We start from the raw sequence: 23,104 nt of genomic DNA, 5'->3' as shown, positions 1-23,104 counted from the left end.
AGCTGGTGGTGGTGTGTATTGCGTCAGTAAAGACTTCATGTTTGTTAAACAACCCACTGCTGATTCTCTGAGATGTTGTGTTTAAATGCTAGTACACAGGGCACTCACAGCATATGTGTGTATGCTGCTAAAAAACAGTAATACATATATTGCTAAAAAATTTAAACCTGAACTGCACCCACACACATTTCAGTTTTGACCATTCTTTCGAATTAAATCTCAAAATGTAAATATTGTCTTGAACAAGGCCGCATTGTAATGCTCAACAAATAGCACATGCAAAAATCCAGAGTTTAAAATAAAATTATCTAGAAAAGCTAATCAACGTTCCTAAACATCCAGTCATTTTTATGGGCTCAGTTCACAATAGCTGTAACCATCATAATCTTATGGGAATGTGTACATTTATTGTATATTGTTATTTTTGGTTTCATATCTTGTATAAACCTTGAGAATAAAAGAGTGAATATCCCGTTACACACTCTGCATCTGTGTTAAATTCATGTGACACCCTTAACACCACAACTACTACTTTATAAAGTATATAAAGTATCTATAAAAAAGCATTCCAAAATGTGGCCTAAATATTATGTGTTATTTCACTGGAATTTGCAGTAAACCGTGAAATATGTATAATGCTCAGTAAGAAAACAAAAAGGAAATATGAGATTTTTTTATTTAAATTATCACAATAATTTTCTGTACAACAGTTGAAAAATAGAATCCTTTAACTACACGGAAGTCTGTATTGTATTAAGTAAGGCTTCAATTAAAAATGAAATTAAAAACATTTTAAGATAGCAGCTATACATTTATAATGTACACAGACATCTAAAACTAGAGAAGGAATAGAGGCATTAAAAACTGTACAACTTATTGAGATAATTGACAGTATTGATGGCAAAACAAACACTGCAAAGAGTTGTACAGCTATGTTACAATCATACGATTTCAGTGTTGTGTTGTGGTATAGAGAGCTATTTGGAGTGTAAATGAATATATATATGAATTTCTATGTGAGCATCTCCATAAAACCAATGTTTAGTTTATAAAACACAGACAAATGGTGAACACTTCTATTTTACAGTGCTATGGTATGTTTGGATTAAAATAAAGGAAAATTTCCTGTTCGGTTCCTGCTTCCTCTCAGAGGAAATACTGTTTTTTTGGGTTAGCTGAACATAGTCTTTGCAAGAAAAGATCTACAGTAGTAACGATCCCTGACTTCACGTTCAGAACAACATTTTTTTATTGGGCTACATAAACTAAAACGTTAAAGTATCAAAGTGCATTTGCCTCATCTTATTGAAAACAGCCTAGCCCAGTATAGGTGATTAGTCAACTACACAGAGTTGTAGGGTTGGAAGAACATAACGTGTATAGAGTTACAATGTAACTACACCTATTCTGAGCTGTAGAACTCAAAAGCATGTGTTTCTGCTGCTATGCAACATGGAATTTACATTTCACGTTATAAGCAGGTGGGAAGAAGAGAAAACTCTAAAAGGCTGAGAACTGCTCCATGATATCCCTCTGATACCGTGCACTGCCCATTCCTCCAACAAACAGAGTTGGTACTGGCCCATCCGCCTGCTTCCTTTAACCTTCTCACGAATTTAACCAACTCCAGTCCAAGCTCTATGAAAAACAAAATAAAATCTAGTAAGATGTTGATTTAAAAAAAAAAAAAGGGTTGTTTTTTACATCAATCACTACATAAATTATTCAAAGACGATATATAGAATACTTAACATAACACTTAACATTTATTATTTCCATAACTACATAGCATATAATTATACAATATTATACAAAAATACATATAATACACAGGGCCGGCTCAAGATATTGTGCTGCCTGGTTTAGAGAATGCAATGACGTACCCCCTCGATAGTAACATTACTGATCAGAATATCAACCTACTAGAATGGCTGCTGACCTTACTAAGCCTGCCTACCTGCAGGCAACCAATTCTAATGCACAATTGTGCAATAAGTGGGAAGGTAGTTAGGGGAAAGATGCACTTGTTCCACCTTGAATATTGTCCCTGACTGGTTCTGTGGCTGTGCATGATGAGGTTATGCTGCTAGGAGGCTGCAACTTCCTCCAGAGATACAGAGGACAGGAGTGGTCTGGATCAGTGCTGCCCCTTGTCAAGTGCTGCCTGGGTCCGTTGGACCCACTTGGTCCCATGGTTGAGCCGGCCCTGATAATACATAGTGTTATAATGCTACAGAGCTTGACAAATGTATGATCAAAATTGGAGTTACAATAAGTATCCATCACAAATAGAATTTTGTCAAAATTCTGTGGGAAGCCTTCACTCTGAGAATTAAAAGGATATTAAACACATCTTGCTTTTGTGTAAAAATTGTCCTTTGTCCTACACTTCACAGAGAAGCCAAAAAGCAAATTCTGTAACCTGTAACTGCTGCAAATTAAATAGTTGGTTTAGGCAATATGCAGTATTTTGAAAATCTAGGTGCTGAAATACGTTTTAAAAACTGAATACCTAGAGCCTAACTGCTTTTAAAAAAAAAGAATACCTAGAGACTGATGTAAATTTGACAAAAGAAGCAACTTTTAAAATTGTATTCTTCATAGAAAGGGAGGTCGATTCTTGGAATAAACTTCGATAAGAGGTGGTAAAGGCAAACGCTGGGAGGGACTTCAAGAATGCCTGGGATAAGCATAAGGCTATCCTACGAACTAGATACGTTTACGCTTTTAGGAAGTTTTGGGCAGTCCTGTTGGGCTTATTGGTTCTTATCTGCTGTCAAAATCTGTGTTTCTATGTTAATTATTATTATCATTTATTTGTAAAGCGCCGCCAAATTCCGTAGCGCTGGGTACAATGATAGGGGTATACAATGACAAACATTTGTGATAAAATACAAAACATAACAAAACTAAACAAATCTAGTACAAGAGGAATAGGGCCCTGCTCCGGAGAGCTCACAGTCTATAACTTGTCACTTTAACAGTGAATCCTCTTAACAGAACAAAAATCAAATGTAAAATGATTATCACTAGGGAGCACTTGGAATATCTAGTGAATCTAGGCTACTTCAGTTGCCAGAAAGCTTATTCAGAATTATTTATTTGAAGTATTTCCTGGTGAAGAAATCTGACGGCTTATTCCAAATGTCCTCTCTTGTCCAAGTAAAAACTCTACTCCTCTCTGATAAATATATTGATATGGAGAGGGAGAAACACATAACTGAATGCATGCATTCTAATAATCTATAACACAAAATTGTTACAGATCACATTTTACTTGCTAAAACAAAATAGTCTACACACAATAAAGCTAGTCACTGTCATACAGTTAGTATAAAATGAATTGTTTTGCAGTTATCCAATAAAGCAAATTAGGTACAGATATGAAGCAGCGTTAGCTTTTAGTCAGCAGGGTGCATTTCAAGTTCTGAGAATTAGAAACTCCATTTTAAGAACTACATTACATGAAAAGGAGGCAACAAAAATGTTTTTTCATTATGTATAACTATATATTTTTTATAACAATCTCAAGGTGTTTACTATCCCTTTAAATGGACAGTCAACACAAAAATTATTATTGTTTAAAAAAATAGATAATGCCTTTACTACCCATTCCCCAGCTTTGCACAAAAAAACATGGATATATTAATATACTTTATAACCTTTAAGCCTCTAAATTTCTGTCAGTTTGTAAGTTACTAGAGACAGCCCCTTGATCACATGCTTTTTATTAGCTTTTCACAACAGGGGAGTGCTTGTTCATGTGAGCCATACAGAGAACATTGAGCTCACGTCCGTGGATTCTAACAACACTGCACTAATTGGCATAAATGCAAGTCAATAGATAGAGTCATGTGATCAGGGGGCTGTCAGAAGATGCTTAGAAACAAGGTAATCACAGAGGTAAAAAGTATATTAATATAACCATGTTATGTTAACTGGGGAATGGATAATAAAGGGATTATCTATGTTTTTAAACAATAATTTTGTTTTGACTGTCCCTTTAAATATTGTCAATACATATCTAATAGGACATGTACCTTAAATGAGTAAATTACTTTCAACACGTTCATCCAACCTAAGGTCCTGGGCCATAAAGTATTCCACCGATGCAATTTTTTTTCTGTCTCTCTACTTTTTGAAACTGAGGTTTTTGTTCTTTTTAATATTTGATCTGAATTAGCAGTACACCGTTTTAAGCAGCAAATGTGCACTACTGGAGATGGAGACAATCGGAGGCGACCTTGTACGTCTTCCTGCATCTCTACAACTATACGTTGCACCATGCTGCCAGGCAGATACTGGTACTTGCGCAAGTGACATGTATCTCAAGTTAAATCATTGCTCATTTAAATCCGGTTTATTAAAATTGCAGTACATATTTCATTTTAATTGCTAATATTTCCTCCCCAGTCATCCAAGTGGAAAAAAAAAAAATCCATTGAGACTTATCACATAAAAAGATTTGGACAAACCTTGCTAAGCATTTCATCTTGACTGAAGCTTTTACGTATACCCTAGAGAAAAACAAATATACTCACCATCATACTATTCTGCTGCTTCATTGAGGTCTCAGTAAATAAAGTGCTCAGCTGTTTCTGGTAGGTCAGATTGTCATCTATAGCACGACTGAATGTTTCCCTAAAACACCCCCCCCCCCAAAAAAAACAGGTCAATGAGTAGTTATAGAAGTGTATTTACAAAGATGACAAACATGCAGATTTGCTAATAAAACATACACAGGATGTATTTCTCATAAAGACTACAGTGTATTCTCTAAATGGAGCAACTTAACTTGCTGGTCGAGTGATGAAACTTTGCAATACATTCCCTATCTTCTCACGTTCTGTGCTCCTAGCTACCTAGTACAGATAATCAGAAGCTCACTGCAAATTGACATTAACTCACTTATGGCCTAGTTTAAAGTTTTTGTTACGGTAAAAAACCCTGCAGACCCTCCACTTGCATCTCAGACTGTATTTTGCATATTGATGACAAATTTGGCTTCCTCCAATCGTTGTGTGCTCTACAAGCTGAATGTCAAAGGGGGCATGCAACGATTGGAGGAAGCCAGATTCGTCATCGATCTGCTCAATACAGTCTGAGATGCGGGTGCATGATTGGAATTATGTTTACTGTAACAAATGGTAAGTATTTTAAAAAAAAAGGAGCATCATTGTAAAATGTAATAATGACTTAAAGTGCCCCTATTTTTAAGAGTATTTTTAGATACTGAGCTTTAAATCATTAAACTTTACAATCACCAAGTGTGGAGCCTGTTGAAAAATGTTTTCTTGACAAAGCCAACTAAATAAGTATAATGTCTCCTTGAGTAAGTATAAGCAGGGATTTTTATTTTATAAAAGATTAGAGGAAGCAGTGGACTGCTGATCTGAACATGGCTGGTGATCGCTGACTATGCAAATATGCTAATCCCCCCCCCCCCCCCCCGATTGGCTCAGAGGCCATGTTCAGCTCTGAAACAGTAGCGCAATGCCAGAGTAGACTTTAAAGTGACAGTAAAGTAAAAATGTAACTTTCATGATTCAAGTATAATGTGCAATTTTAAACAACTTTACTTATCAATTTTCTCTAATTTGCTTTGTTCTCTTGGTATCCTTTGTTGATTAACATACCTAGGAAGGTTCAGGAGCAGACATGCACTACTAGGAGCTACCCTACTAATTGGTGGCTGCCGTATATATTCCTCTTGTCATTGGCTCACCTGTTTTAATCTAGCTCTCAGCAGTGCATTGCTGCTCCTTCATTCAACAAACGATTCCAAGAGAATGAAGCACATTTGATAACAGAAATGATCAAAATTGAGAAGCTGTTTAAAATGTTATGATATATCAGAATCATGAAATAAAAATGATGAGTTTCATATCCCTTTTCATATCCTTCTAACTATGCGTTTAACAACTTTCACAGGGGTTAAAGTGAAGGTCAATTTTCATGTGAAAGAGCCCAGTTTAAAAAATAAAATTAAAAATTAAACATAGGGGCACTTTCATTCATGAAAATTGACATAGCACCGTATTTTAAAAATACTTTCCTTGTTCTTCTGAAACACAGGAGCGCCGTTCTGAAACGATGCCCCGCCCACTTCTTCCTGGTTTACTTACCCAGCAATGACGAAACTGGCTTCCTCCATTCACGCGTTGCCTCAATTACCCTGGGGGGAGGGGGGTGGTGAAGCCATGATTGGAGGATGCCAGAATCGTCATTGCTGACGTATGAAGAGGCTTGCGACGGGCTGGTGAAGCACTGGAGCCGCTTCAAGAAAAAAGTATGCTTAAAAAAAAATAAAACGGCTGAAATGTAAATTTTCATGAATGAAAGTGCCCTTGTTTTTAATAGTTTTTTTTAAAAACCGGGCATTTTCCCATGAAAATTGACCTTCACTTTAAACAAGTAATTCTCTTTAAACATTATGACACATTATATCAGTTTATTAAAGGGACACTGAACTTTCGTGATTCAGATAGAGCATGCAATTTTAAGCAACTTTCTAATTTACTCCTTTTGTCAATTTTTTTTCATTCTCTTGCTATCTTTATTTGAAAAAGAAGGCATCTAAGCTTTTTTTTGGTTCAGAACTGTCGACAGCACTTTTTTTATTGGTGGATGAATTTATCCACCAATCAGCAAGAACAACCCAGGTTGTTCACCAAAAATGGGCCGGCATCTAAACTTACATTCTTGCATTTCAAATAAAGATGCCAAGACAATGAAGAAAATTTGATAATAGGAGTAAATTAGAAAGTTGCTTAAAATTGCATGCTCTATCTGAATCACGAATGAAAAATTTTGGGTTCAGTGTCCCTTTAACATCACTTTACCATAATTCCACCAAAGCAGGCAAAAATAAACAAATACATAGAAAATGGGAATACAAATTGAAAACAAAAAAAAAATCAAGAAGCATAAACAACTGTGCAACTAGAAATTGTATACATTCTAGAATTTAGATCACATCCACGTGACATATGCTTACGCAGAGCATCAGATAAAACCTGTCTCATCACACCATACCTACACATTACCAAAAATAAAATCTGCAGATTTCCTATAACAAAGAATCGTCACGTTTGTTATTGATAATACACACACACACACTAGGTAATATGTTCTACTCTATAATGTCCCTGTGTATTAAAGCATAACATCTTTTAATATTTATTTTTTTGACATACAAATTGTCTAATGTTATACTTTGATATTGTGTAGTGCCTCGAGATTATGAATAATACAAATGACAAACATTTGTAATCACATTTAAAGGGACAGTAAAGTCAAAATTAAATGTTCTTGATTCAGATAGAGCATGCAATTTTAAACAACTTTCCAATTTACTTCTGTTATCAAATTTGCTTTGTTCTCTCAGTATCTTTAATTGAAGAGTACTACTAGGTAGGCTCATAAGAGCTCAAGAGTGTGCAAGTGGCTTCAGTACTTTATGGCTGCAGTGTTTTTGCAACATTGTATAACAAAGCTACAAATAATGTTGCAAAACAACTGCTGCCGAAGAGTACTACAGACACGGGCACACTCCTGAGCTCTAATGAGCCTACCTATTTTTACTTATCAATAAAAGACACCAAGAGAACAAAACACATTTGATAACAGAAGTAAATTGGAAAGTTGTTTAACATTGCATGCTCTATCCGAATCATGAAAGTTTCATTTTGACTTTACTGTTCCTTTAACAAATATGCACTGCTTTAGACAGGAGGAAGAGAGAAAGCTCTCAAAAGTTTGTCTTAAAGGGTTAGAAATATTTACTTCTGTAACATTATAAAAAATATATTATCACACAGTTAAAGTTTCATAGATTATTACTAATTAATTCTTACCTTGAAACAAAGCTTTAATGTTTAGGAAAATTATATTTTAATTTCCCTTGTAAATGGACGTAACGACCGCCCATAAATGTAGGCTGTAGTTACACATAATGTATGCCATCCCCTCCTCCAATGGCGCTTCAGCACTGATCCCTTAATTAGCATATTTAAATAACCATTTTTCCTCAATCTCGGCATGCGCAATCTAATATGTGGGCACACGCATGCGCAATTAAATGTTGTCACCCAGTCCTCCATTTTTGTGTACCTGCTCTTATCAGGCACATCGTGTTTGATACTCATAATCTAGCTGCTGTTTTAGGCAGCTTGCATTGACTTCCGGATGTCAATCTGAGCAATTGAATGGGGGTCAAAAAGTAAAAAATGCAACACCCACAGCGTCGCCCAGTTGCGCCACTCCCACTCCTAATGTCCAGTGCCCCTTCATCGGCAGCAATGTGATGATGACGCGGCGGCTGAAACTCCAGGAGAGAAGATATGCGCATGAGTTGCCTAAACCTAATGTAAATGCACATGCAGGACGCCATCATAGTTCTACCTAGGTTGAACGCTGTAATTAGACAGCATAATGAAGCAAAAGGAGGATTTGGCAGAACATATTTTCAAGTCCAATTTTCAGGTAAACAATAAAAATTGGCTAATAGGTGTTATTTGATGACATGTACAACAAAATATGTTTTAAAATATTTTTATTTTTTTTTTGGGGGGGGGGGGGGGGGTCCTATCCCTTTAAGGAATATTAGTCTAAAAGGTAATATTTTCTTACTGTCATTTCCTTATAGTTTTATTATGTAGTGAAAAAAACACCCACAAGACAAACAATTCTTGTGTGACTAAATGAGAGTCATGCATATAACCTTGTTAACATGAATATTTTTTGGAATACAATGAATTCTTTTGTATCTCAATACAGGATGCTACTATGAGATTAGCATTATGAGATAAGAAAATAATTAGTGAACAAAAACAAGACAAAACAAAGTATTACCTGTAATCCTAAGAGCAAAAGGACAAAACTCTTGAAATGGTACAAAATGGCACAAAATGGCCACTCATTGCTGAAAGTGGCATCGGTCTAAGACATTCAGCTGAATTTCGGTAGCAAATTTGTTAGCGTAAAAGTGCAACACACAAATATCTGGATTTGTACTTTTACTCTAATGAATTCAGAAATTAGCCAAATGCAGCAGACTGCAGTAATTTTTGCCATTTGTTTCCCTAACGAATGCTGAATTATGAATAAATGCAGATCCCTATTAGCGCTATTGTTAAAAATGAAATTTTTTTGAGCGCTACCTGTTCTTCTCTTTGGTCATTAACAGCGAAGTTAAAGTTTGTGGTGAGCTTTGGTCTTGCCAGCCTGGTGTGCGAGGTGTGTTTGGTTCCCAACTAGCAGGTCCTGATGAGCGGGCAGAACTCTGGGTCTAGATAGGACAGAAAATAGCGTTACTATATAAAAAAAAAGTGCACAACCTAAGTATCTACATATATGGTACTGCTAAAATATTTCACAAAATCAACTGTAAATGAGTGTTGTCAAAAATGTTACCAGTACAGAAATTTACTAATTAACCCCTTGGATCCCACAGAAGGTTCCAATGCACCGTTTTTACTTAGAATGTCACAAAACACTACTGTAATGCGACTATTGAAAAACATAATTTATGTAAGAACTTACCTGATAAATTCATTTCTTTCATATTAGCAAGAGTCCATGAGCTAGTGACGTATGGGATATACATTCCTACCAGGAGGGGCAGTTTCCCAAACCTCAAAATGCCTATAAATACACCCCTCACCACACCCACAAATCAGTTTAATGTATAGCCAAGAAGTGGGGTGATAAGAAAAAAAAGTGCGAAAGCATAAAAAATAAGGAATTTGAATAATTGTGCTTTATACAAAAAAATCATAACCACCACAAAAGGGTGGGCCTCATGGACTCTTGCTAATATGAAAGAAATGAATTTATCAGGTAAGTTCTTACATAAATTATGTTTTCTTTCATGTAATTAGCAAGAGTCCATGAGCTAGTGATGTATGGGATAATGACTACCCAAGATGTGGATCTTCCACGCAAGAGTCACTAGAGAGGGAGGGATAAAATAAAGACAGCCAATTCCGCTGAAAATAATCCACACCCAAAATAAAGTTTAAATCTTATAATGAAAAAAACTGAAACAGCTGCCTGAAGTACTTTTCTACCAAAAACTGCTTCAGAAGAAGAAAACACATCAAAATGGTAGAATTTAGTAAAAGTATGCAAAGAAGACCAAGTGGCTGCTTTGCAAATCTGATCAACTGAAGCTTCATTCCTATACGCCCAGGAAGTAGAAACTGACCTAGTAGAATGAGCTGTAATCCTTTGAGGCGGAGTTTTACCCGACTTGACATAGGCATGATGAAACAAAGATTTTAACCAAGATGCCAAAGAAATGGCAGAAGCCTTCTGACCTTTCCTAGAACCGGAAAAGATAACAAATAGACTAGAAGTCTTTCGGAAATCCTTAGTAGCTTCAACATAATATTTCAAAGCTCTAACTACATCCAAAGAATGCAACGAGTTTTCCTTAGAATTCTTAGGATTAGGACACAATGAAGGAACCACAATTTCTCTACTAATGTTGTTAGAATTCACAACCTTAGGTAAAAATTTAAAAGAAGTTCGCAACACCGCCTTATCCTGATGAAAAATCAGAAAAGGAGACTCACAAGAAAGAGCAGATAATTCAGAAACTCTTCTAGCAGAAGAGATGGCCAAAAGAAACAAAACTTTCCAAGAAAGTAATTTAATGTCCAGCGAATGCATAGGTTCAAACGGAGGAGCTTGAAGAGCCCCCAGAACCAAATTCAAACTCCAAGGAGGAGAGATTGACTTAATAACAGGTTTTATACGAGCCAAAGCTTGTACAAAACAATGAATATCAGGAAGACTAGCAAACTTTCTGTGAAAAAAAGAACAGAAAGAGCAGAGATTTGACCTTTCAAGGAACTTGCAGACAAACCTTATCCAAACCATCCTGAAGAAACTGTAAAATTCTAGGAATTCTAAAAGAATGCCAAGAAAAATGATGAGAAAAACACCAAGAAATGAAAATCTTCCAGACTCGATAATATATCTTCCTAGATACAGTTTTACGAGCCTGTAACATAGTATTAATCACAGAGTCAGAGAAACCTCTATGATTGAGAATCAAGCGTTCAATCTCCATACCTTCAAATTTAAGGATTTGAGAACCTGATGGAAAAAAGGACCTTGCGATAGAAGGTCTGGTCTTAACGGAAGAGTCCACGGTTGGCAAGTGGCCATACGGACAAGATCCACATACCAAAACCTGTGAGGCCATGCTGGAGCCACCAGCAGAATAAACGAACGTGCCTTAGAATCTTGGAAAAAGAACTATAGGCGGAAAGATATAAGCAGGATGATACTTCCAAGGAAGTGACAATGCATCCACTGCTTCCGCCTGAGGATCCCTGGATCTGGACAGATACCTGGGAAGCTTCTTGTTTGGATGAGAAGCCATCAGATCTATTTCTGGAAGTCCCTATATTTGAACAATCTGAAGAAATACCTCTGGGTGAAGAAACCATTCGCCCGGATGTAGTGTTTGGCGACTGAGATAATCCGCTTCCCAATTGTCTATACCTGGGATATGAACTGCAGAAATTAGACAGGAGCTGGATTCCGCCCATACAAGTATTCGAGAGACTTCTTTCATAGCCAGAGGACTGTGAGTTCCTCCTTGATGATTGACATATGCCACGGTTGTGACATCGTCCGTCTAGAAACAAATGAACGACTCTCTCTTTAGAAGAGGCCACGACTGAAGAGCTCTGAAAATTGCACGGAGTTCCAAAAATGTTGATTGGTAATCTCACCTCCTGAGATTCCCAAACCCCTTGTGCTGTCAGAAACCCCCATTCAGCTCCCCAACCTGTCAGATTTGCATCTGTTGAGATCACAGTCTAGGTTGGAGGAACAAAAAGAAGCCCCCTGAACTAAACGATGGTGATCTGACAAACTTACTTCACCACCTCCACAGGAGGCAAAAGTTTGTAAAACTGATTTGTGGGTGTGGTGAGGGGTGTATTTATAGGCATTTTGAGGTTTGGGAAACTTTGCCCCTCCTGGTAGGAATGTATATCCCATACGTCACTAGCTCATGGACTCTTGCTAATTACATGAAAGAAAAGGTCAAAAGTAGCATCATTATCATTTTTTATTTTTAAATCTATATAATTTCAGATTTGGACAAAAAAATATATTAGAGAAAATTCAGATACAAAGCAAAAGGGATATTATTTTCCCTGAGATGTTACGCACAACATACAAGTTGGATCTGGCAATAAAGTATATCTGTACATTTAGCATTTATGCTTTAAGGACACACAGTTAAATGTAAATAAAATGTAACAGATTGCACGTATTAAATAATATGAATCCAAAGATCAGGATACCAATCCTGTAATTTAAAAAGAACATTAAAGCTGTTGTTTTTCTTTGTTGCATCTACAAGAGAGGTTTTTACTTACGTACGTTCCTGTCCTAAATAAAACCCTTTTTGTTTATATTCTTGTAGTTGTGACCCTATGCACCAACATTGCATTAGAAGTTCTAATCAGTCACTAAGCAACAGAATCTGAAGAATCAACTAGCTTCAAGCAATTTAAAATGCTTTAATCATTTTTCTTGCAAAATTACATTTTCTGATGGCTCCTCTTTCAAAAGTATGATATAAAGTATGACTCTTTAATCTTCCATTCCAGTATCTGCAATTGGCATGTGAAAGGTCCAATGCAATACCACAGAGGCTGTACTATTTAATACTCATATACCATTATTTATGAATTGTTTAACCAGTTTGAAATTCAGACAGTAATGAGCTATTAGTGATATCACTTTGCGCGTGCATATGAACATGAAATAAGTATTGCAGACATGAGTGAGCAAACCCACTGATGCAAATGAATACATGTGATAGTCACGTTCAGGTGTGGACTATACCAAAACCACTCCTGGGGAATCAGGTACAAGAATATATTTGTACATGTATACACATTATATATATATACACATACATACATATACATACACAGACACACACTACTGTGCAAAATTTCTAGACGTGTGAAAAAATGCTGTAAGAATGCTTTCAAAAATAAAAAAATTAAATTTATTTTTTATCAATTAGCAAAATGCCAAACCTAAATCAAATCGATATTTGATATGACCATCCTCTGCCTTCAAAACAGCATCAAGTCTTCTAGGTACACTTGCACACAGTTTTTGCAGGAACTCAGTAGGTAGATTGTTCCAAACATCTTGGAGCACTTCTTGAAACCTATATCAGCCTTGAAATTTCTGCCTAGGAGAAACCTTGCCAAATATTGATTTGATTTCGATTTATATATATATATATATATATATATATATACACATACATACAGGTATACAGCGGGTTAGGGACCGGAGCCCCGCTGTAAAGTGAAAACCGCCTTAAAGTGAAACAAGGCAGTTTTAGCTTTCTTTCCACTTGCCAGTGTGTTTAAAAACTTGAAAACATCTTTGAACTAACATATATTAGGGTTCCAATAGGGCTAAGTTTAGTTTAACACTAGCACAGCACAGTATTCAATAAATACTGTACTTATAAAATAGTGACAATTACTGTAGTACAATTTGCCAAACTATACAGTAGCACTGAGACACAGCTTGCACTGTAAAGCTGTAAACAGAGTGAACTGGGCATAACAAAATCGTGCCAGTCACTTTTCTCGCAAACTCACAATGATTACAGCACTATTTCATAATCCTTGGAGGTTGAACTTCAGCTCCACAAAGCGCTGTATTAGCGAATCGCTGTAAAGTGAAGCGCTGTAAAGTGAGGTATACCTGTATATATATATATATATATATATAAAACACACTGAAGGAGCAGGATTACCAAAGCAATCTCATAGATTTTGTAAATATATCTTTACTTATTTATTCAACTAAAATAGTTTTAATAATTGTCACAGCTTCACGTTCACATTTAAACATGTTTTGATTTATTCGATTATCATGTGGATTGAGTAAGCACCATACAGCAAAGTTTTTGGTTCATCTACTGTACATAAAATGCTCCATTTTTTACAAAGACTTACACATGCGATTTTTAACAGGTGCCAAATCTCTCGCTGCCGTTTGGCCTGCATCTGCATAAGGAAATTATCTCCCTCCTTAATTCTGTTTATAGTTATCTCAATCTGTGGAAGCAGGTCAATGATCTTCTGTTTGCAGCCCAACAACCTACTAAAAAGGAAAGCATGTTGTTACATTACAACTACTCAATACAGTGGTGTGGAATTGGAGTGCATCTAAGGATCCTAAATGAAATTAAAAACTTAATTATAAAAGGTTAACGGAAACTTAACATTATCTCGTGGGATCAGACAATTGGGAGTGTGTACCCATGGCGTCTTGTCAGTTCAATCATTTAAAAAAAACTAAATGTTTCAGGTCATGAAACATTATTAAATAAAAAGTATGCCTAATGATATTTTAATAATTTGCACGTGAGTAGCAGTAAAAATGTAAGAATACCCTTCAGTGAGCTATAATGGACTTGTGCATAACATTTAACTTCAATCTGAAGCTAACAATTAATGTACTGCAGTACTGAAAATGTCGGTTAAGGTGGTGGTTTTGATAGGCAAAATAAATGACAAAAATAAATGACAAAATAAAGGTAAATGTACAAGTTGTAAACAATTTTGTACATTTCAACAGGTAATAAGGATAGTTTGGAACATATTAATGTAAATAAAGTTTTACAGTGGAATGCCCCTCTAAGGACTTGTCTTTTACTTATCTTCAAAACTTGGCGAGACAAACCCATTATAATTTCACATAAACCCACAAAAAGTTTTGCTTCTTATTAAACAGCTAGGTCATGTTTCATTAATTAAATAAATACCTTAAATGTCCAAAGAGCTCCTTCAGAACTCTGTCCTGGCCTTGCACAGTGTGTGCTATGGTCATCACCATTTCTGTACTGTCACTGTATGCATTATCTACAAAACAAGAGATGTTATATCAGGACTGTCCAATCGAAGAGCAGCAACCCTTATGTGTCCCCCTCCACTATTTTTTCTCTGCCCCTTAAATTCTCCGTCCCATATTCCCTATTACCCCCCCTATTTACACACTCACAGAGCCTCATTAATATCCTTTATGCGAATATCCTATGTTGGTGTGACCCTAACCACAGAGGTCATGTGCTCTCTTTCCTATACTAACCAGAATTATGAGGTTATGGAAAACTAGTAGATAAATTATGACATCAACAACAAATAGACACTTAGTCCATCTTTAAATGTGAAATATATTCACAAACACTCTAAACACTCTAAATCCTCAGCATTCATCATAAATCCGACTAGCTATCTTGGATCACTCTAAATCAGTGTTTCTCAATTCCAGTCCTAACAGGCCAGACGTTTAAGTATTTTAAAGTGGTTCAATCATAACTATCTCACATGTGCTAAGGTAGGGAAAAATCCTTTAAATCTGACCTGTTAGGGATTCTTGAGGACTGGAATTGAGAAACACTGGTCTAAATTGATTATTCACCATGAGACTTCGATGACATTCTTGTATTCTAGATTAACCTTAAACAACTTATCAATACAAATCAATCAATATAAAAAAAGTTATGTTGAACTGGTAAAAGAAAAATCTCATCATTCACTCCTAAAATTCTGATAACATTAGTTAAAGGGATAGGAAAGTCAAAATTAAACTTGCATGATTCAGATAGAGCAATGTAAATTAAGACACTTTTAAATTCACTTCTATTTTCAAATGTGCTTCGTTCTCTTAGTATCCCTTGTTAACAAATGAATATGCACATATCATACACTAGTGGGAGCTGCTGCTAATTGGTGCCTGCACACATTTGTCTCTTGTGATTGGCTAAATAGATATTTTCAGCTTCCTGTCAGTAGTGCAATGCTGTCCCTTCAGCAATGGATAACAAGAGAATGAAGAAAATTTGATAATAGAATTAAATTGGAAAGTTGTTTAAGATGGTATGTTCTATCTGAATCATAAAAGAAAAGTTTGGGGTTTACTATCCCTTTAAGTATACAAATCTCTAGGAAAGATCGGCTGCAGTAAAGCTAATTTATAAGCACATTATATCTGTAGAATGTACCTGACTAACATGTTATTAATGTATTTATTGGGAATATGTTACTAGTACTTTTAATACACCCAGTTCTGGATACCTGGTGAGCGTGGCTTCAGCTGTTTGTATAATTCTATTGCCTTCTGCTCTCTGCAAAGAGAAAATAGACATTTCCTATTATCAACAGACCTAACAGCAGCATAAAGAGAAAAGTTATGTATGGCATACAAGTAGGTAACTCACAATCAACCATTTTAAGGGAATGATTTGACCAGCTTTAAAGGGACACTGAATCCAACATTAAATCAGATTGAGCAAGTAATTGAAAATTACTTTCTAATTTACTTTCATCATCAAAATGTGCACACATTTTTAGGAACCATCTCCTACGAAGCATGTACAAGAGTTCACAGTATGTACGTATTTGTATCTTGTGATTGCTGTCACATGATACAAGGGGGGAGGGGATATGAAATAACTGAAATTTGGCAGAATAAATATACTACTCATTTGATATTCAGACTAAGTGTTATTGTATTGTCTTTATATTACACATTTTGTGATTACGCAATTCTATTGAATTTAATGGTCCCTTTAATAATCTGATCCCCTTTGGTCATACAATTATGTATTTAAAAAAAAGATATATATATATATATATATATATATATATATATATATATATATATATCACATACACACACTAGTCCTAAAGCCAGTTCACACGGGCCATTGTTTGCAGTACAGCAGTCCCACCCCTTGCGCTCTCTCTCCCCCCTCTCTTTTGCGCTCTCTCTCGCTCCACCTCTTTTGCTCTCTCTACCCCCTCTCTTTCCCCTCTCTTTTTGCTCCCTCTCCACCTCTCTTTGGCTTTCTCTATCCCCCCTCTCTTTTGCTCTCTCTCCCCTCTCTCTTTTGATCTCCCCCCCCCTCTTTTGCGCTCTCTCTCTCTTCCCCTCTCTTTTGCTCTCTCCCCCCTCTTTTGGGCTCTCTCCCCCTTCTCTTTTTCGCTCTATCCTCCCATCTTTTGCGCTCTCTCCCCTCTCTCTTTTGCGCTCTCTCTCTCCATCCCTCTCTTTTGCGCTCTCTCTCCCCATCCCTCTCTTTTGCTCCGTCTCTCTCTCTCCCACCCCTCTCTTTTGCTCTTTCTCTCTCTCTCCCACCCCTCTCTTTTGCTCTTTCTCTCCCACCCCTCTCTTTTGTGCTCTCTCTCTCCCCATCCCTCTCTTTTGCTCTGTCTCTATCTCCCCCATCCCTCCCTTTTGCTCTCTCTCTCTCCCCTTCTCTTTCTATCTCTCTCCCCTTCTCTTTCTATCTCTCTCCCCTTCTCTTTCTATCTCTCTCCCCTTCTCTTTCTATCTCTCTCCCCTTCTCTTTCTATCTCTCTCCCCTTCTCTTTCCATCTCTCTCCCCTTCTCTTTCCATCTCTCTCCCCTTCTCTTTCCATCTCTCTCCCCTTCTCTTTCCATCTCTCTCCCCTTCTCTTTCCATCTCTCTCCCTTCTCTTTCCATCTCTCTCCCCTTCTCTTTCCATCTCTCTCCCCTTCTCTTTCCATCTCTCTCCCCTTCTCTTTCCATCTCTCTCCCCTTCTCTTTCCATCTCTCTCCCCTTCTCTTTCCATCTCTCTCCCCTTCTCTTTCCATCTCTCTCCCCTTCTCTTTCCATCTCTCTCCCCTTCTCTTTCCATCTCTCTCCCCTTCTCTTTCCATCTCTCTCCCCTTCTCTTTCCATCTCTCTCCCCTTCTCTTTCCATCTCTCTCCCCTTCTCTTTCCATCTCTCTCCCCTTCTCTTTCCATCTCTCTCCCGCGCGCGACCGGCCACGCCGAAACTATAAAATGTAGTATCTTGAGTAAATGACTGGTCTTTAGATATGTGACTTATTTATTCCATCCTCCCTTCCTAATATGTAACAAATGCTGCTTTGCATCTGTCTCAACCATTTGGAACCATTCCTTCTTGAAGGATTAAATGTGACGTGCGTGGCCAGTCATACTTGCTGGCTGAAAATCTACTTCGTCTGGATATAAATCCTAGATCCATTCTAACCTCACTATTTTTCAGTAATCGCTCTGCTTACAGATCAACTACACATCCAGGTGGTATAAATTAGGGGTTATTAATGCGGTAAGATTGCCAGTAATAAGTATTTGAAAATATAATTGGATGGCTTTGGAAGTCAGGAGCTATCACAGAAAAAGATTTTCAACAGAAAAGGAGGTTCTCAAGAGTTTGGGGATACTGATAAAAAAAATGTGACGTGTGTCCATTTGTGAAAAATGCATTTTGGAAGATTTGGTATAGTCTGGTAACCAAAGATGAAGTAATAAACTATCTATTAAGTGATCAGATCTGTACTTAAAGGGAGACAAGTCAAAAATTAAAACGTCATGATTTAGACAGAGAATGTATTTTTTTTTTTTTTTTAAAAAAACAATGTTCCAGTTTAATTTTATCATGAAATTCAGCACAGTGTTTTTATAGGTAGGTTTTCAGAGGCATCAGCTACTGAGCATGTGCATGGGTTCACAGTGTATTCATATACCAGTCTGTAATTGGCTGATGGTTGTCACATAATACAGGGAGCCAGCAAATAGAAGAAATTTTTCAAATATGCCACAAAAATATACACTGCTCATTTTAAATTAAAAGAAAGTGCTATCATATTGTCTTTTTATTATGCACCGGTTGATTGTGTAATTATACTCTATTTACACAGATTGTGATAGCTTAGAATATAAAAAGGATTTTTGGGCATATTTTAAAGAGACATGAATGTCAAAATGAAATGTTCAAGGTTCAGATAGAACATACATTTTTAAGACTTTGTTTTCTTGCTATCTGTTGTTAAAAGACATAGCGAGGTAGCAATGCACTACTGGGAGCTAGCTGGTGACTACACACATATGCCTCTTGTCATCAGCTCTCCAGATATGTTCAGCTGACTCCAAGAAGAGCATTGATGATTTTAACTATGTAGTTAACCTATTTTTAGGGGTTCATTTTTTTTATTGCACTGTTGCTTGCAGCAACGCATTTAGGGCTTTTTTTCTTTTTTACATTTTATGCCACTTTACAAATATGGATAATTTTAAATGAAAAAGTCACTGCACATTTATAGGTCTGCATTGCACTTACAGATGCTCCATTGCGTCTCCTTGTCTACGAGCATACGGACTTCTCTGTAGCTCTACTATCTCAGTGTGAAGCTTCATTATGTGCTCATCCAAGAAATAAATATCCCCAGCCTAAAAGGAAAACACAGAAACAGATACAAATGAGTCCAGCAAAACAACCATGTCACAAATGCTTAACTCTCAACGTACAAGAAAATATATCACAGCCTTAATATGCAGTGTTCTCCCCGGATTCATTAAATAAAATCTAAGACAATATTAAGATAAAATTAGCTGGTTACTTCTTAAAGGACACTCAAGTCAAATTTAAACTTTCATCATTCAGATAGTGCAGCAATTTTAAACAAACTTTCCAATTTACAATTTCCAAAATGTGCACAGTCTTTTTATATTTACACTTTTTGAGTCTCCAGTTCCTACTGAGCATGTGCAATAATTCACAGAATAAACGTATATGCATTTGTGATTGGCTGATGGCTTTCACATGATACAGAGGTAGTGGAAATAGATATAACTTTGAAATATGTCAGAAAAAAAATAATCTACTACTCATTTTAAGTTTAGACTAAGTGCTATTGCATTGTCTTGGTTATCATGCATTTGTTGTTTATGCAAATCTACTGTATTTAGTGGGCCTTTAATGTCACCCTGACTGGCAACATTTTCGGTGGAGAACACTGATATTCTGTATAGAATATAAAAAATAATTATAGGATAGAAAGCTTCAAATATTTTTCACACAAAAAAGCAACACCACTACATGATCTGGAGAGTGGTAGGCTTATCTATAATTAGTATTGGCATTTATTTGCAGAAAGTGTGGTTGATTCATGGAACAGACTTCCAATAAAGGCAGTAAGGAAAAATATGCTAATATAAAAATGGCCGGGATAAGCATAAATGAATTAGTCTTCAGAAGACTTGATATTCCTTCTTTTTCTTATCGCTCAATATTCGTAAAATGATGCAGAGAAAAGGTTATGTGAATACCATATCACACAACAAAATGATATGGTTGCCTGCCTCATTTTAGCAAGAGTGACTTCACTACCTATAGACATGTATAGATTTTGAATATATGGGTTAGGGGGTGGCAGAGTCTAGCATCAAATTACAGGTATAACTGTGTATTTATATAGTAAAAGTTTAATGTTTAAATTATCACATGAAATACCTGATGTAGTGTCCTGGTTAAGAAAGACATGCAACAACTAGTTAAACTAATTGTAATAGAGGATACAATCCAGTTTAGAAAAGAAAACCAGTAGTACAATAGTACAATACTAATTAGCTCTGCTGAAGTAATACTGTATAGAATTTAAAAATGTTCCATATCATTCATACAATTAAACTTTATTTTATCAACATAGGAACTCACACACATACGATAACAGGGCTGTAAAGTTAAAAACACTTAAACTCTGTTGAATGCACCATATCAATGGAAGTATTTGAGAAATCAAAAATATTCAACAGTCCAAAGTATTTAAATAGGCTAAGCCCTTACAATCCGAGGGCTAGTTAATATTACTATTACACTATTAAGGACCAGTGGCTGTGAAATATGTTATTAAGTTAATTAATCATAGTTTTTAAACAACAAGAGCAAGCTGGTTAAAACACGAACAGGAGAGACTAAGCTGCCCCTGTCGGACCCCTAAGGGTCCTTAATAGTGTAATAGTAATATTAACTAGCCCTCGGATTGTAAGGGCTTAGCCTATTTAAATACTTTGGACTGTTGAATATTTTTGATTTCTCAAATACTTCCATTGATATGGTGCATTCAACAGAGTTTAAGTGTTTTTAACTTTACAGCCCTGTTATCGTATGTGTGTGAGTTCCTATGTTGATAAAATAAAGTTTAATTGTATGAATGATATGGAACATTTTTAAATTCTATACAGTATTACTTCAGCAGAGCTAATTAGTATTGTACTATTGTAGTACTGGTTTTCTTTTCTAAACTGGATTGTATCCTCTATTACAATTAGTTTAACTAGTTGTTGCATGTATAGATTTTGAACCCACTAACAGAGAAAAATATACTTATTTATAGGCAACCAGCTGATGGTTCCATTCCATGAACAATTGACAGAAAACTTAACTAATCAGAGTCAGGACAGTTTTTTATGGTACAAACATACAAATGATTGTATATGCAACAAGTGTTTGATCTAATTTACTGAAGAGGAAGAACAAAGCTTAGACTACAAGATCCAAAGGGAAGTCTAAGCATTTTGACGAGAGCTATTATGTCTGTGACTATGCTGACACAATAAAGCACATCTATATACTCTCTTGACCTTTCTCACTTTGGAAATGACAGTTAATTGGAAGAAGTATTTTTACCACCTCTATAATAACCAGCACACTTGTTGTCCCTCACTGATAATCAAGGATGTGGTTGAATTGCTGAAACACACACACTTTTGCCCCTGATTTCATTAACAATATGGGCAATACCCTGAGATCTGATGGCATTACAGATCTTTTATAAACTTATGAGACTGGTCCACGAGTTAAATGAGAGGTTGTATGTTTAAAAGTAAAACATATTTTGCAAGGATTGCAAGTACAATAATGTGCACAGGAAAGCTCGTCTAAAGTCACAACCACAATGAAATTAACTATATAAAACTGACAAAGGTCTATATAAAGTAACTAAGTAATGAAAACTGCATCTTTGAAAATGTCAGCATTTTTGTTGAAACATACGTTGAATGATACAGGACAATACATCACCAGGAGTGTGGGGCTTTGTGAGAGTAATGTGTTCTCAGCTTGTGAGGTAAGCGGTTCACATCTGAGTTTAGTCTTTGCGTGTTAGTAGTCCGATACATTGTATCCCTTAATATTCTCAGTGATTGAAGAACTATTAATTTTTGCAATAAACCCTTTGATTTAAGAACTGTTTCAAGACTTAATATATTACACCCAGAGGAGGGATTATTTTACAGAGCGCTTATACTTATTGCTAGGGGTTAGCTCGGAAGAATGTGAGTATGCTTCGTTGTTCACCCGATTGCAATTACTTAGCAATACTTTACGATTTTGCTGCTCTTGGAGGTTTCATCTGTATATACTACACTGGATCAGTGAAAACACCTATGAGATTTGCTGGATTTTTAAAGACTATATCCTTTATTTAGGGCACTAGTTATTCGTTTTTTTTTTTTTTTCACTTTTGTTTAATAGTCTGTGGTTAAGTGTTTTTATTAGTGTTTTTTATTATATACAGGGTTAATGATCTCAGTGCAAGGGTATTTGCATATACTTAACACAGAGGGTTTAAAAATTGCCAACAAAGTCGTAATTTGGTTTTAAAGATAATTTGACACAAAATAGAAATTTCAAATAAGGCATTATTACAAAGTATGGCTGATCGATACCTTTCCACAAATGACAGCTCTGTCTTCCATCTCCTTCCAGGCTCTAAGCATCTTTTCTGAAGCTGAAAAAAAAAAAGTTTTAAAAGTTATCATAGGTCATATAATTGGACAGAACAAGAAAATTAAAAAAATTCCCAACCAACAATAACCAGCAAGTTTGGCGCTTGTTTTATTTGGTGTGTAATATTTGCAGAGCGCGTTACGTTTTCCAATCCACGTAACACGTACAGCTACACCTCTGCAGCCCACCTCTACCTCTCCAACCTGAGCACGCTCTAGAATATCTCTCCCCCTCCCACCGTTGGCAAATATTACAGAACGGCACTAACCAACGGATTTGGATGCATTGTACAAGATATATTGAGCATGTAATCATATAATAAATGTGGCTATATAAATAAATCAATAACTACATTTTACTATTTGTAAATTAAATATTTCAAACTATAAAGAGCTATAATGTTGCTAACTAATTTGCCTCAATTAATTTGCTTTTGATTATGCTTGATAGTTACTATGAGGTTGATTCTCACGTGCTG

The 23,104-nt window shown here is 36.0% G+C and overlaps 1 protein-coding gene across 1 annotated transcript in view; it reads right to left on the bottom strand.

Annotated features, from left to right (window-relative positions):
- Positions 1–658: 658 nt before the first annotated feature.
- The window catches only part of CHUK (component of inhibitor of nuclear factor kappa B kinase complex), a 52,215-nt gene continuing 29,769 nt past the window's right edge, over positions 659–23,104 (bottom strand). The window contains exons 14-21 of the mRNA XM_053692155.1: positions 22,566–22,627; positions 19,177–19,286; positions 16,140–16,189; positions 14,828–14,924; positions 14,016–14,163; positions 9,162–9,289; positions 4,542–4,641; positions 659–1,638 (exon numbers count right to left, since the gene is read on the bottom strand). Coding sequence (XP_053548130.1) covers positions 1,609–1,638; positions 4,542–4,641; positions 9,162–9,289; positions 14,016–14,163; positions 14,828–14,924; positions 16,140–16,189; positions 19,177–19,286; positions 22,566–22,627 — 725 coding nt within the window. The 3' untranslated portion in view covers positions 659–1,608. The remainder of the gene's footprint in view (positions 1,639–4,541; positions 4,642–9,161; positions 9,290–14,015; positions 14,164–14,827; positions 14,925–16,139; positions 16,190–19,176; positions 19,287–22,565; positions 22,628–23,104) is intronic.

This window comes from Bombina bombina, chromosome 9, assembly GCF_027579735.1.
Source record: "Bombina bombina isolate aBomBom1 chromosome 9, aBomBom1.pri, whole genome shotgun sequence".
NCBI lineage: Eukaryota > Metazoa > Chordata > Amphibia > Anura > Bombinatoridae > Bombina > Bombina bombina.
This window is presented reverse-complemented; position numbering and strand designations above follow the sequence as displayed.